The sequence below is a fragment of the Lycium barbarum genome, chromosome 6 (assembly GCF_019175385.1).
Source record: "Lycium barbarum isolate Lr01 chromosome 6, ASM1917538v2, whole genome shotgun sequence".
NCBI lineage: Eukaryota > Viridiplantae > Streptophyta > Magnoliopsida > Solanales > Solanaceae > Lycium > Lycium barbarum.
In genome coordinates, this window is record NC_083342.1 from 18090092 (window position 1) to 18107421 (window position 17330).

Sequence of the window (17330 nt, forward strand, 5' to 3'; positions counted from 1 at the left end):
GGCTTTTTTGTTATGCTACTAATACTTGCTTTGCTATTATGTCCAAGTCGGGCTGAGGAAGAGTTAAAAAACTCATGATGTCTTAAAACGACAAAATTAGTTAGTAGTGAAATGAATTGCACCAAAATAAAGTTGAATGAATACTAAGAACTCATTGTCCTGACTAGTTTAGACTTATGGTTAATCGATTGATTCTTCTGCCATTTATTGTAGGACGTTTCTGCAAATCTTGTTAGCTACTTTTTCATGAACTACATGGAATTTATTCTTTTCGAGAGAAATATATTCCAAGAAAAAAAAATAGCACTATTCAACTTCCCAAAAGTAGAAAAAACTGAGTTGTGCATATCTTCTGATAACATGTTCTAAACGAAACTGGCATGCGTTCCCATTAAGAACCTGAGGGTAAATAAAACGGTAAAAGTTTATCCATACCGGGTGTTTATACCAAATCAATGAATGCACGCCATATGTATGAATATTTAATATCACTTAACCATGGTTAGTAAATGTATATATTTACTGCATTATGTTATTTAACTACAGTAAATTACATCAGCTTGATGTAAACACCCAGTATGGGTAAGTATTTATCAAATAATAGTAGTTCTGAATCAAAGTTTCTGAATCAACTCTAATTTAAAGGAGCCAACAGCAAGTAAGAGTGTTCACCTAAAATCATAGCTGCACGAAAATAACAAAGATGACTGAGTTTGATGAACAATAACATCCGTTGTAGTCTAGTTGGTTAGGATACTCGGCTCTCACCCGAGAGACCCGGGTTCAAGTCCCGGCAACGGAATATCATTTTTTCTTTCTTTTCTTTTTTCCTCACTGGATCGGTGAAAAATAAGGAGGTCTGTATTGATAGTCCTTTTGCTATTAGAGATGGTTTATAATTTGCGTAAAAGCAAGCAGCTCTCAATGAAGTATGCACTTTCCGATTTATGAACTAAGATTAAACGAAAAACTTCACAAATAAAAAGGCTAATGTAATAACCCTCTCATAAAAGGGGTCATTTGCATGATTGTCCTTGTTCGGGGGTGGTCTTTAACTTTTCAGCCCTCAAATTGCTAATCTTTAATTTTTGCCTTTCGCATAAAATTCCTGGGTTCCAAGTTCGTAACACCCGCTCAGTCAAAAAAAAAAATTGCAAGGCAGCATTTGACTAATAACTCTTCCTTATTAGGCAGAGTTTCAAACTTTACCTTAAGGCAGAGTTTAACTGTAAACTCTACCTCATCAGGCAGAGTTTGACTGCAACTCTACTTAAGGTAGAGTTTTGCCTTCAGACATAAGGCAGAGTTTTGGCTTCAGGCATAAGGCAAAACTCTACCTTAAGGTAGAAATTTGCATTAAGGCAAAAAAATAATGAGCTAGAATTTTGCATAACTGCCTTAAGGCCTAACTTTTATCCAAATAGGCCTAATTTTGCTACAAAACTCTGCCTTGCTATTTTTTTATTTTTTTTTACTGAGCCGGGATTCGAACCCCAAACTTCGAGGTATTAGGCGAAGGACAAAAATTAAAGACCAGTGCCTTCGAAGGGTTATCTGCGCAAAAAAAAAATGCATAAAAGCTAGACTAAACAATAGTACTCTCGTATTTTTTTTCTTTGACATCAATGTCACACCCCAATCTTGGGGGTGTGGCCGGCACTCGGCACTCGAAGGGCCGAGCGAACCAACTGTGATATCTAAACGTGAATCATAGGCTGACGAGGCCGCTGAATAACAATAATAAGATGTATATCATAACAACCTGCAAGCAGAAAAGGCCCAACAACACATATATGTACTACAAGGGCCAACAAGGCCATAACAAAGAAAGACAACCAGTCAGAAGGCCGGCAAGGCCAAACACAATACCTGTACACTGACTGATAGTCTGTAAGCCTCGAAGAGCACTAATATGCATCAACTGGTCGGGACAGTGGCCCCGACGTACCCATAGCCATACTCTGTATATATATATATATGCATGCATCCTATTTAATGACTCTGACCAACAACTCCGGAGAATGGAGTGCGAACATCCCTGCTGAACTTTGGTATCCTACTAAGAAAGGTACAACAATCCGTCTACCGTACCTGTGGGCATGATCACAACGCAAAAAATGTGTCAGTACGAAATATGTACCGAGTATGTAAGGCAGTAAACATAAACGTAACATAAGCATAAGAGATACAGATAACTTGGGAAAAGATGTAGAGACAACCTGAAACTCTGAACGAGGCCACTGAGGGCGACCATAATCATGATATAGATGTAAATGCATACCCGTAAAATCATTCCTCACTGTGGAGGCATATATCATATCATATAACAATAATAAATCCCTCTGTGGGGTGAGCTCATCATCATAACATCATATCTGCCCAACTGATCAATGGCAATGCACAGCTACGTGCCTACCCGGCCGCCTACAACACGGCTCGATAAAGAAAGAAACATGTCTAGGTGCACATATAAGTGCCTACCCGGCCGACTATAGCGCGGCTCGGTAATGAAAATAAATACATATATATAAGTGCAATGAAAGACTGACTTCAGAAGAAATATCATGAAAAGAGTCGGAGTGACCTATCGTCGTTATCCTCCGACCATCATTATTGTCGCTATGTTTATCATTATTTGATCATTAAGCCAAAGAAGTAAAAGTACAAGGAAACATCTTGTTATGAATTATTCACGAAGCCAAAGTTAGCAAACTCTTATGAAATATAATCGACACAACTTTTATCGGAAAGAGTGTGCCAACGAGAGGTTCGTCACCTTGGAGCAATAGACAAGAAGATAAGGATTAACTCAATTAAAAGAAGTACAATCAACTCAACTTTGATGTGAAGAGTACCATAACTAATATCATTCTTCGTTCGATAAACAAGAGGGATACGAAATGTGAAAGGTACTTCAATACAAGCTATTCATGAGAAAAGGGTAAGCTTAACCATTTTGGGACATAATCGACACAAGTTGAACGGAAAGTCTTTTAATCGATAGCCAAAAGGAGATGTGGACCATAATTTTGTACAAGTCATAGATGAAGTATGTGTCAGCTCAATTATCATGGAACGCAACGGAACAAATTTTTCAATGAAATGTCATTTGAAATCTAGTCATGCCACAAAGAGAATAGAAAGCCCTACATACCTCGTCGATTGGAGTTATACACATTTCCATAAGATTTGAACACTTTATAACTGACTTCCTACAAGATACGAACAATTCGAGAGCAACTTTGAGCATATAGCCAATAAAAATCTTCATTTAGGCATTTTATCGAGCAATTCGTAGGCACGAGTTTGTAAGCTCTTTTGTAGTGTAGCTTCTTGTAAAACACTACCAAAAACCTACTTTTATACTCCTCCTTACTACCATGATTCAATCCATACCATCATAACTCCAAACAATACAACAAACCCAACACAAATAGCTCAACAATTTAGCCATGTCCATGGAAGCTTCAAGTTTTAACCATAACTTATTCATATGAGATTTTCCCTCCATTTTCTTAGGTTTAAACACTTATAAAGCTTAAGAAGAGGAGAAAGGGATCAAAACATACCTCGAATTATGCAAATCACTCCAAACTATAAATTGCTTCTTGATGAAGTTTCCTTCCAAAGATTGAATTAGCGAGAATTTACCGATTCCAAGATCACTACCTTGTTCCTTGTGTTAGACTTGTATAATTTTCCCTTTGATTATCTTGTGTTTGATGGGGAAGTATTTAAGGATGAATTCTAGGGTTTGGAGGTCTTAGGAAGAGGAAAATAAGAGACAAGTCGTGGAAGGGGTGAATATATATACAAAGACAACTTTGACCATCGACTATGTCCACTGTTCCAGTGGCAGTTTACGTCCGTGGACAAAAATGCAAATTTCTTTCTACTCCGATGTCATATCGATGAACGGTAAAATCCGCTGGAAACTAGACTCATAGACCTTCGATTTGATAGGTGGATCACCCCGTAACTCCAAGTATATTGAGAGAAAAGCTCCGAGACATCTGACCCAAATTTCAGTGAAATTTACAAACTTAACTTGCGACACCCTTTGTCGACTTTCGTATTACAACTCGTTTGACTTCCAAACTTAACAAACGACCATTATACGGTTAAAAACTTCACATTATTATTTTCTTAGCATGTGAGGAACTCCTAATCTCACCCAAAAGTACAAGTTATCATATTCCCAACTTGCCGACTTTTGACGAAACTCATGCTTCTTTGATTCATTCACCCTCCAAATCTTCCGCCACTTACTAATATTATTTATAGACTCTTGTAACCATTTATATTAATAAGCTCAATCCTTTTTAACTTCAAGATAATTTCTTTTTGAATTTGCGTCGACTAACTCATGATGCGACTTTAATATGCGAAAATTTGAGGTGTAACAATCAAGACGTCTCATGATACATTATACAGCTTGACCTTCTACATGTTAATACCTACAATGGTAAGATTTATAGCAAGAAAAAATCTGACTACAAAAATCATGAAGGTTCGAGTTCAAGTCCCTCACGATATCCTTTAGAACTTGACTCTCTCGTGTTGATACCGATAACAATAAAATTTATAGTAATGTTTGTATTATAGACCATCCAACTCAGGTTCTTCTCTATTTCTTTTAATCAATATTTCCCCCCTAAGATTCTCTTGGGATAAAAATACTAATTCCTCCAAAACTGAGAGCATTTCTTTTTTATTCATGATAACCAAGAAATTCCCCAAGCGCACCGTTTGAAACTTGGTAAATAATGGCCGTCCCTTTACTTTCTACACTGACATAGTTTTTGTTCACAGTAGGGTTCGAACTTAGTGCTCAACCCTCAGTTATCAGATCTTGAATTCGTACCGTTACTTGTAAGAACACCCAATCAATCCATGTAAGTGAAGGATCACAGTTTTTATGGTCAACTGAGTAGGACATTGAACTCTTTTGGCATGATAACATAACAACACTAAGATGTTAGATATACTCCTGAGTATTACTATTTACTTGTATTCTTTTCATGCTCACTGATGAATGATATCACCATGAACACAACAATCAACCAAAAATTCAAGAGAAAGTATCGTAAGCCTACGTGATCAATATACCTTTGATGTCAAGTACACAGCAGAATGTTTTGGATAAACTTTTATCGCTCACCTCTGTCTCAGCATAATCGTCCCCTGAAGCAAAAAGTATACGTTCAATTTTCAGACTGAATAAAAAAAAAAAAGGAATTTTAACTGTTACTTTGAGCAAAGACAACATAACTTGAAAGCACAAGGAAACAAAGATACAACACTGAATGTAATTTAATACCATTATTATTTCATTTTAAGAGACTGGTTGTAGTAGCAATATTTCTTCTTTTTTTAAAAAAAGCTCAATTCCATTATATACCAGCAGGGGAAACCTCACTTTTATTTCTTGTGTTACTCTTTCAGTAGTTGCTTGCACATTTTGAGTATTGCATTCAAAGATAAGATAAAGTAGATGTGTCAGTTTTGAAGGGTTCGCCAGCCACTGAAAGCATGTAGTTAGCTTTTCAAACTATACTAATATAATGGAGGAATTCTTTGTTATTTTTCTTTTTAGCTTCTTTATTTATTTGTAATACATTGTTACTATGATTCTTATTTTTGGGGTTTGTCAGAAATTATAAGGGACTCATGAATACTTAAAGTGGTGGTCAGCCATGATGACTCGTACCTTAGATTGACGAGACGGTGAGCATAGCGACATCTCATATGTGGTTGTGAGCACTAATAGCCAGCTGCAGAAAAGCGATCGATTTTTTGCAAATGCTTACATCAAAAGAAATGACAAACTAAGGAACTCAATACATTACTACGTTCAAAGTGCAAGAAAGCTTGATGAAGCTGGAGTTACTTCTCAAAAATTGGAGATATTTATACAAATTTGGAGAAAGCAAACTATTGGCATCATACAAGTTTAATCAATATCAAGTTCGAAAATGAGTTGATGGAAATCACTTGTTTTGCAGTCGTCGATGCAACGGAAACCGTCTTGAGAAACTGTATAGCTTATGAGCAACAATACATCTAAAATGTTTAACAGACTTAAGCGTGTCTAATGCATCAACTTATCAACTAAGACAAAGATGTGAATTTAATGATGATTCAGTTTAGGCGAAGCAAATCACACATTTGTCTGAGTTGATAAGTTGATCCAGAAAACATTTGGGACATCAATTGGATGAGTGCTGCTCATAAGTTGTGAAATATTTCAAGACAGTTATGCTGCATTGCCTACAAAACAAGGATTTACATTAAAACTATTCTCGAAACTTAATATCGAATAAGCTTGTGTGATTCCGACAATTGCTTTTTCCATATTTGTATAGATGTCTCTTGACTTTTGCAAAGTTAACTCAGCTCCATCAATCTCTCTTACAATTAACGTCTGGTTGGGCATCATGTTGAGGCCCTTTTTATTGTATCAGCACTCCTGCAACGACAACAAGGACTCTCCTAATGGCATCTGCATTAAACTTCAGAGTCAGATCACTCTCATTGAAGTTCTCCAAATTAAATGAACCTTCTGCTGCCTCTGCAATAACACATTGAAGATATCCGATATTATCCCAAGATGATTGTGCTGGGGCGAAAGGTTAAAAATAAGACAAGATGGTTGATGTCCGCATCTCCAAAAATTAAATATCTGCATTTGCATGAAGAGGAGTTGCAACAGTAAGTGCTAATTCTGTATTGTTTCCATCACAAATGATACATTTGGAGTTGAAAATTCGGCTGAACCAGGAGTCAATTTGGAAATCTACTGATGCATTTGCGAAGTAAAACATGTAGATTTACATTTTGCTGACCCCTCCTAGATAAGATAAATAGACTTGCAAATAGAATATCGTGAAATTCCGTTGAAATACACTACCGCACATCTTCAAGATTTTCCAAAGGACCAATCTGATTATCTTCCAGATTGCAGAAAAAGTTATCCGAAATAAAAATACACATACCGTTTCCCCTGCCCCCCAAGGTAGGGTTAAGGTCTGTGTACCCTCCCCAGACCCCAGTTTGTGGGATTTCACTGGGTATGTTGTTGTTGTTGCAGAAAAAGTTATCCGAAATAAAAACACACACAGTTTCCTCGTGTTCTTCCTCAGCAGCTAATGGATTTCCAGTGAGGAACACTTTACCAGTGACGATTATAACTTTGGGAAGAAAATTCTGTAGTCAACAGGAGACTGAAGACTCCAGATGCTGGACTATGGAGCCGAAAAACTGAAGCAATTTTGACTCTCCCATTATAATTTTTTATGGCAAATGCAATACCGACCTGACCCACCAATGACTTGTTTCGTCAGTGGCATACTGGCATTCAGAAATAATTGTTGAGGCACATGCATCATGACTAGGTATTAAGAAAAGAATCAGTGGCAGGAAGAGGAATTACTCATCCAAACTCAAAATAGAAAAATGCCTTAATGTATCATTCTTGGCTTCTCCTCAAACACCTCTTTTTAAGATTGTAGCTTGTAAATCATGTATCAATGAACAACTTTTAATCATTATTTCAGTTTCTTGGTCACATAACAGGATAATTTAATAGACATATAACAAAGCAAGCTTGGCAGGATGATAAGAAAATACCAAAGGGGCGGAAGTTACTCGATGTCCTATACATAAACATGATATAAATTGGCTATGATCATGAATTGCAACAGCCATTTTAGCAGTTTAAAACTTTGTAAACATATATTTCTACACAGTAATAGAACATGAAACTCCAATTAGCTAGCGTGAAATCTTACAGATATCTATGTTCATTTCATCAAATTGTCTATCATGACACAAAAGAGCAAACCTTTGAGAATCTAAATCAACCTGTGATTACAAAATTCAAAAATCTACAAGCTCAACTATCCAAGTAGAAACAAAGTGGTTTTGAAGCTACTCATATACAATTGCATATTGTGATCGCAAAGTTTAAAAAGCACCAAGATAGAGCAACTAAAACCTTTAGTTCCTATATTCCATGTCACGGGTTGAGTTTGTATCTTACAAACCAGGAAACGCCTACTGTCTAGGTCAAGCTGCAGGATTAGAGCAACCATAAATAGCCAAACCCCAGCAAGTGTACCTATTAGACCAGTTGCACCAGAAATCTTTAGGAGAACCAGCAAGATAACTCAAGTCTAAAATCCCCAAAAGAGCACCCTAACATGAAGGCTATTCACAAGGAAACTTGGGGTCAATTTCAAAAACAACAAATCCAAGTAAAAGTCTAGGGCTATATAATTTCCAAATTAAAGCTCGAGTCAAATATAGCTACAACTGTAGACAGAAGAACTTTGTAGCCTAATATGTCAATATGAAAGGAAAAGATGTTTTGAACAACCATTGCAGAAGTTCAGCTGAAGTTGTACAGAAGTAAAATGAATTCAAACATGATCAAATTGAACTTTAACCGACAAAACATTTGAATACGATCTCCAACTCAACTACATCAATTTGCATTAAGGGTAACAAATATAAATTCCTTGAACACATATCAAAGCAGAGCAGCAAGTAACTGAACAATAAAGACAGTGTGAATATCCCAAGCTGCAAGACTAGTGGTAGTTTAAACAATTAGTTGAACTGCAATATATAATTATACATAATCATATCTTAAGTTCATTAAGCCCAGCAACTTAACCATATTTCCTATCAAAACTCAGACTGCAGCAGAACTGTAATAACAGAAAGGAGATTTCCATAGAAACTGACGCTGTAAAGACGCCCACTGGCTCAAACAAAATCAAAGAGAACAAGCAAAACTTCCCAGCCATAAGGAGCTGGTTCTGTTATTAACTGAATTTTAGATGCTTTCAAGAACAACACATACTAACTGAATAGTAATTAATAGACAATAGTTTAGACAATCATCAACGGAACTCATAAGCTTTGAAGAGCAAACCATACTTTACCAGATGAGGCACCCAGCAATTTTGATAAACAAATAAGAACTGTAGCATATCAAGAAGAGAACAATTGCAATTTCTAGGAAGTGATCTCTTTCCATTGATTGTGTAACAAGGACGCCATTATAACATCCAGAGCTTGACAGCAGAAACTAAAATAACTAACTTAAAACATAACCCTAATACAACACAAACTAAAACACGAAATCTACAATAACTAACCGCAACCCACCATACACCCTAACCTCCAAATCCATACAGAGTCCTTCCTTGCCTCTTAAGCGCATACACAACATCCATAGCAGTGAAGCAAGTTATAATCAAGCGAACATGTGGCAAACCACAGAAAGTAGGGAATGCCCCATTAAGGCTATTGTATGTATTCAAGAACTGCTATCCGAAAGTATAAAATCCAAGCATAAGGCCTAATTGGCTAGACTCTATTGGTTATCGCCTTGTTTTGACACTCGCTTAGCATTTACTGAGCAAAAACAAGTGAGTTCTAAGAAAGACATTTAGGTATAATTTGCAGCCAAGGATATGCGAACCACCACACTGCCATGACATAAGATATCAATTGACAGTATAATGAAATGGACATCTACCAATAAAATTGTGCTAAAGCAGCATCGCCAGATCCTAGGAAGACATAAATGAACTTTACAAAGTCAGTCTCAACCTTGACTTGCTTACACCCTGACCCTATTAAATGGGGTTTTGCCTTTTCCTTGTTGCAGAAAGAACAAGACTGGATCTTCTGATATTAACTGTGACAGCAATTCTGTGAAAGAAATTTTGCTAAGAATCCAGATCATAGAGAAGAAACAGGTAATGTACAAACAGTGAATAGAGAAAAAAGCATAAATACATAGAAATTAAGTCTGCCACAGGAAAAGTCAAACCTCAAGTAACGTTACTCAACAATTTGATGAAGTACTTCCGAAATAGGCGTTCATCTAAATAGTACAAATCTTGCCTACAATTTTATGAAGTACTTCCGGAATAGGCTTTCATCTATATAGTACAAATTTTGCCTACTATCATATCCCCGGAGATTTAGAGGGAATATAAACACTTCCACTTCAAAATGTAGCTTTCATATTTTTTTTCAGAAGATTCAGTTTCAGATAAACTACTGTTTAAATCCAGATCCTAGCCCAAGTAGACAACGAAATAATCTACTTTTCTGAACCAACAACATACGGACTCCTTCCATTTAGCCTTGCAATGCATATGTGACTAGATCATAGAAAAGAAACAGATAATGTACAAACAGTAAATAGAGGATAAGGCATAAATACATAGAGATGTAGTTCCAGCACGCCAAGGTTCATTCATTAAGTCTGACCCCAGGAAAAGTCAAACTGTAGTGTATAATTTTGTAACACTACTCAACAAGTTTATGAAACACTTCCGAAATAGGCTTTCATCTATATTAAAATGTTGCCTACTATCCTATCCCCCAAGATTTCGAACAAATACAAACACTTCGGCTTCAAGATGTATAGCTTAAGACAGTCAGTCTGAAGACAGTCAGTCAGATCAAACACATGTTAGTAACACTGAAGACAGTCAGTCTGAACATGAAACACTAAAAGATTTTATCAACAGGAAGAAACAAAAGGATCAAGATATTGAAGAAGGAGAAATTTTATCTCCAATTGATGAAAACTCTACATCAAGCCTCCCATTAGTTGATCCTAATTATGAACTTGAGATGAAAGATGTGGTTGAAGGCAAAAGCGATAACAACAACAGTATCAGTAGTCAACAAAGTACTCCGGGAAGTTTTAAAGGAAGCAAGAAAAACAATGGAAAAGGAAATCACAACAAGCATAGTATTGACAACAATGTTCCCAACCAGTCCACAATGAAAAGAAGTCACTCCAGATCAGGTAGACTTCAAACTGTCTCAGAGGAATCAAGAACTACTACCAAGGACATAAATGATACAAATCAGAGTCAAGGAAAGTTTCTTTCCACTGATTCTAGGGGAAGAAGTAGAAACAGAAGTAAGACAAATAGAAAGAAGTCCAAAACTGGAAATAAGAAAAAAAATAGAGAGTCCCACAGACAAAGTGCTCCCCCCCCTAAAATTATTCATGATTAGTACAATATTTTGGAATATTAGGGGAGTAAGGAGTAGAAAGGCAATTCATAGATTGAAACTGCATATTAGAATCAACAAAGCTACTTTTGTGGCAATTTCCGAACCTTTTTCTCACAAAAGCAAAATTGAGGGGTACAAAAGATTTTTGGGCTTCCATCACTGTGTTACTAACACCAATGGCCAAATTTGGTGTTTTTGGAAACATTGTGACAATTTTCAGGTTGTGGAGAATAATGACCAGCAAATTACCATCAACTTTAAAGAGAATCCAGGTGACACTGGAACATACATTACTTCTGTTTATGCTAAGTGCACTGCTTTGGAAAGGATTGGTCTTTGGGAGAGCATCACTAACATGACTAACAATATAAATGGTCCATGGTGTATGGGAGGTGACTTCAATGTTATCATGGATCAAGATGAGAAGTTGGGAGGAAATCCACACAGAACTTACAAGAGTATTGAGTTCATAAACTGCATGGAATCTTGTGGTCTAAGTGATGTGGGATTTGCAGGTCCAAGGTATACCTGGTGCAATAATTGGAGGCCAAGCAAACGAGTGTGGAAAAGGTTGGATAGATTTCTAATCAATGATGAATGGGCTATCAAGTTCCAAAACAATATGGTGGAACATCTTCCCAGGACAGGTTCTGATCACAGACCTTTGGTTTTTAAATGCAACAGTGACCAACACAACAATATCAAGTACTTTAAGTTCCTGAACTGTTGGGCCGGTCAAGATGATTTCATGGAAGTTGTCAAGGAGTCCTGGAATATTATAGTTAGGGGCAATGCTATGTGGAGACTACAGTGTAAACTCAAGATTCTGAGCAGACAACTCAGCTGCTGGTCAAGAAATAGTATCGGGGACATTCATGAAAATGTTAGCACTTGGGAGGCTAAAATGGAACTTCTGGAAAACTGTGACATCTTGCAAAATACTGATCATAGTAGGGAGAAGCTAAATAAAGGATATGCTGAGTACATAAGGTGGTTGAACCTGCAGGATAATCTCTTAAAACAGAAAACTCGGCTCACATGGTTCAAAGATGGTGATAAAAACACCAAGTACTTCCACAGTGTGCTAAGGAACAAAACAAGAAGGCTTCAGATTCAGAGGATCAAAAATCACAAGGGCAGATGGATACAAGGGGAAGAAAAGATTGCTAAAGCTGCTATCAGACATTTTAAGAAACAATTCAACCTTAATCATCAACAGAGAACCAATAGTGTGCTGGATTGTATCCCTCACATCATCACTGAGGAACACAATGCTAGACTAACTAGGATACCTTGCAAAGAGGAAATTAAAAATGCGGTTTTTGGCATGAGCAGTGAGAGTTCAGCAGGTCCTGATGGTTTCAATGGCAAGTTCTTTCAGGTATGTTGGGACATTATAGAGGATGATATTTATGCTTTTGTCAATGAATTTTTCTTGGGAAAGAACCTCACCAAATTTTATACTCATACTTGTTTGGCTCTGATCCCTAAGATAGACTCGCCAAATAGCTTTTCTGATCTCAGGCCTATAAGTTTGAGCAACTTCTCCAACAAAATCATTTCCAAAATTTTAGCCAATAGATTAAATCCCTTACTTCCTGCTCTTATTTCTGAGAATCAAAGTGGTTTCATTTCTGGTAGACTTATCACAGATAATGTGATGTTGACACAAGAAATTGTCCACAATATTTCAAAGAATAACAAAGGGGGAATGTTGTTATTAAGCTTGATATGGCTAAAGCCTATGATAGGCTGTCTTGGACTTTTTTGAAGGATGTTTTAAAAAAATTTGGCTTCAATAATATATGGATTGATCTTATCTGGAGGAGTATTTCTAATGTGTGGTATTCCATTATAGTAAATGGTTCTAGACATGGTTTCTTTACTTCTTCTCATGGATTAAAACAGGGAGACCCTATTTCCCCTTCACTGTTTGTGCTAGCTGCTGAAGTTTTGTCAAGATCACTCAATAATCTACTTTTGAATCCTAATTTCATCCCCTTCACCATGAACATAAATGGACCCCAAATTACTCACCTTGCTTATGTTGATGACATTGTCATATTCAGTAGTGGGAACAGCAAATCTGTCAAACTGGTCATGAAGCAAATTGTTAAGTATGAGAGGGTCTCTGGACAATTGGTTAATCCTAATAAAAGTTGTTTTCTAACTTGTCCAAAAACTTGTGCTTATAGAATCAACAGATTAAGAAAGTGTACTGGTTTCATGGACAAAGAATTCCCTTTTACTTACCTTGGGTGCCCCATATACATTGGAAAAAAGAAAATTAGTTACTTTGATAGTATGGTGACTAAAGTTTTTAAAAGGCTACAAGGTTGGCAAGGAAACATGCTATCTTATGGGGGTAGACAGATTCTAATCAAAAGTGTGATCCAAGCCCTTCCTACATATATTCTCAGTGCCATTAATCCTCCAAAAAGAACTTTGGAACTTATTGAAAAACATATGTGTAACTTTTTTTGGGGGACTGATAATGGTAAAAACAAGTACCACTGGTGTGATTGGGATAAGCTTTGTTTCCCCAAAGATGAATCTGGTATTGGCATCAGGAATATGATGGATATCTCAAATACTCTTGTTGTTAAGAGATGGTGGAGATTTCGATCAATGAATTCACTGTGGGCTGATTTTTTAAAGGCAAAATATTGCATCAGAAAACATCATGTTGCTAAGAAATGGGTTCCTGGTGACTCTCAAGCATGGAAACATTTGCTATGGGCAAGAGACAAAAGTGAAAAGTGCATTAACTGGAAAATCAACTCTGGAGATTGTAATTTTTGGTGGGATGACTGGACAGGAATGGGCCCTTTAGCTCAAATATGTCCTGACTTCATGGTTGGTAATGGATAAAGGATCAAGGTGAGAGATTTTATGAACAATAATAGGTGGAATATCCAAAAGCTCTACAACACCATGCCAGGTCACATTGCTCTTTTCATTAGTTCTGTTGGTATTGGGGATGTGAATGACATGGATTATGCAGTGTGGAAGGCTACTGATAATGGTCGATATTCAAATAAATCTGCTTGGACCATTATTAGAAGTCTTAGACAAAAAGCACCTTTGATTAATAAAATCTGGCACAATGCAGTTCCCTTCAAGATCTCTTTCCTTAGTTGGAGATTGTTACACAACAAATTACCTTTCAAAGATGTTGTGGCTAAATTCGGTAAACAAGGCTTCAAAGACTGTATATGTTGCATCTCACCACAAGATGAAACACCTCAGCATGCTTTTATTGAAGGAAAGGTTGCTCATCATCTGTGGAACAAAATTGGTGCCCCTTTGGGCTTTAAACATCACAATATTCCTTTAAGAGGTTTACTTGAAGAATGGTGGTATAGAAAAGTCAAAAACAAGGTCCACAAATTTACTATGCAGATTGCTCCAATGATGATATTGTGGGAGATATGGAAAGCTTGGAGTTCTTGCAGATTTGGGGAACAAAAGAAGTTTGATTTATACAAGATGGAAATGCAAATCACCTGGAACATGAAAGCTGCAATAATGGTTGCATATCCCAACATCAATGTAGAAGGCAACTGGTGTAACTGTTGTGACATGATTGAAAAACTTAGCCCTGTGGTAAAATGCATCCCTGTATGTTGGAGAAAACCAGAGATGGGATGGTTTAAACTTAACACTGATGGTAGTTTTGTGGATATTCCTAACCGTGCCGGTATAGGTGGCATTCTAAGAAATGAGGAAGGGGATCTAATAATGGCTTTTTCTATCTCTGTGGATTGTGAGAGTCACAATATTGCAGAAGCATTGGCTGCTGAGCATGGCATTAGATGGTGCATGAATCATGGCTTTGATAATGTGCAAATTGAGCTAGACTCCCAACTCATAGTCAAGAAGTTGCTCAACAAAGATACAGACAACTTGAAGCTCAAGCAGATCATCAACACCACAAATGGCTTTCTTAAAGATGCAACTGTGCAAATTTCTCACTGTTACAGAGAGGCTAACATGGCGGCTGATTTCCTTGCTAAAATGGCTTCAACAAGTAGAAGGAGGACCTTATATCTTTCTCAAAGGGATTTACCAAGAGAAGTCAAGGGGCTAATTCAACTTGATAAGCAACAACCTCCTACTTTTAGAAGAAGATTTGAAAAATGTAACTTCTTTGTAAGCTAGAATATCTTGATAGCTACGGAGGATTCTGTTCATTTGGCTATCTCCTCCCTTTTAGATTGTTTTTACAATCTCTTTTGTAGACTAGAGGCAAGGTTCCATGTCCCCCTCTAGTCATTGTAAATTACCTTTACTTATATAATACATGGTAGGGGTCAAGCCAAACCCCCCACACTATAGGTTCACAACCTAATGGTGATGGCTTAATATAAAAAAAAAAAAAAAAAAAAAAAAAAAAGAACACAAGCAAAAGAAAAAAAAATATTATCAATTCTAAGATAGAGCATGATAAACCAATGTGTATATATCATTGATAACATAGTAGCAATTACAAACCAATAGCAAATGATGCAAACCACATTTTAATTTTAAAGTCAGTAATTAGCAACCAAAAAAAAAAACAAATGGTATAAATACCCAATCCTACATTTGTCAATGAAGGACACAATAACAAACAATGTACCAAAAGAAGATTTTGTTCATTTGACTTGGCAACGACAGCTTAGTTACAATATAGAAAAACAGAAATATCGTCAATTCTAAACATTGGATAATACCTAGCCCTAGTTTCCCAAATTTCCAAACATTACCCTAAAAAATTCAAGAACTAGTAAACTTAGTTACTGTCTTAGTCCCTTCAGATACAGCATGCTTAGCTAATTCTGGAGGCTGCAGATCCTCTTGACCAGGTATATTGTCCTCCGGACAGGGTGGTTCTACTAATTCGATTTCTTCAACAAAGTCCGAAAAATCCTTCATGGCTTCAGAGTATCTGATATTGTTCTTCCCCTTTGCACCGGAAATCTAGTTACGTTAAAGTCGACACAAATCACCCAAGACTCGATCGTTAAACAATTCACTGCGGACAACTCTAACCATACAGTGACTCTATCCACTCTGTTGGTAGGAGCATATACCCCAGAAAGTACCCATTCAAAGTTTGTCAAGATATATTCTTGAACTGAACTGAAATGGAATATTAAGAATTTCGGTACCCTTCCAGACTTCCTTATCCCAAATGCTACAATTCTTCCCTTAGTTGCTTCTGCATCAAGTGCCTAAAATCTGCCATTCAACTGGATCCTAAATGTCTTGAAACTGAAGTGGAAAATGCTGCAATTTGGTCTCTTGAAGACAACGAAAATCAACTTTCCATTCTTTAAGCAGTGTGTTCAGTAAGTTTCGTTTTCTGGAGTCTTAGTTTTATCTATACATCAAATAAGGAACTTCCTGCCTTTGCCCTTACTGGTGCCTGCCTCATAATTGATGCCGAATTGGAAAAGATTTTCAAGCTCCGAATTTTCCTTGCCCTTTGTCGCAAGTTTGGTGTCACTGGCTTTTTTGAGATTGTCTGTAACCTACAATTTTGAGCAATAACTCAATAATCATTTCCTCTAATCCTTCCATTTTGACTCCAAAAAGGTAGAATTGCCAGTCAAGGAAACTTCAACCACCACATTTCCGTGACATAAAGATATCAATTAACAGAACAATAATCAAATAGACATGTACAAATAAAAAGGTGCTAAAGATACAGATGAACTTTCAAAAGCCAGTCTGAGACTTGACTTATCCTGCCATATCATAAAAGTGACTTCAGAGTATCAAGGGCTTAACCTGACTACTCAATTGTGCTTTTGCCTATTCCTTGGGGCTTGGATGGAAAGAACAAGGCTGAAGCTGCTAAAAACAACTGTGACAACTATTCATTGAAAACAAAACTTTTATACGAATCAAGAGCTAAAGTATTGCTTTCACCTTGTAATGCAATGTAGCAATTAATGGAGACTAACGCATAATGGCATTTTTTTTATCAAGTAACTTACTAACGCATAATTACATAGAGAGCACTTCCAGCATAATTCATTTAAGTATGCCTCAGGATAGGTCAAACGCACAATACATAACACCCCTTAATTAACAAGTTTATGAAATAGTTCTGGAATAGAGTTGGAGCTTTCACTCCCCTGTTAATAGCATTGACAATTACCTGGGCTTTGTTAGCTCCATGGTTCTTGCATAGTCTAACTTAGTTTCCTCGCCAAAAGCTTACTAGATTTTGTTTTTGCTCCAAAAGCTCCCAAGCTTTTGCTTTTGTAAATGGCACCTTCCAGTTGCCT

The 17330-nt window shown here is 36.8% G+C and overlaps 1 protein-coding gene and 1 non-coding gene across 2 annotated transcripts; both read left to right on the forward strand.

Moving 5' to 3' along the window:
* The first annotated feature begins 729 nt into the window (after positions 1-729).
* Positions 730-802, forward strand: TRNAE-CUC (transfer RNA glutamic acid (anticodon CUC)). The gene has a single exon. It is a non-coding gene; the product is annotated as a tRNA-Glu (tRNA).
* Positions 803-9595: 8793 nt separating this feature from the next.
* Positions 9596-13923, forward strand: LOC132643890 (uncharacterized). The gene is made up of 5 exons (XM_060360418.1): positions 9596-9609; positions 9680-9770; positions 10465-10851; positions 11273-12433; positions 12961-13923. The coding sequence occupies exons 1-5, from the start codon at positions 9596-9598 to the stop codon at positions 13921-13923; spliced, it is 2616 nt and encodes an 871-aa protein (XP_060216401.1).
* The last annotated feature ends 3407 nt before the right edge of the window (positions 13924-17330 follow it).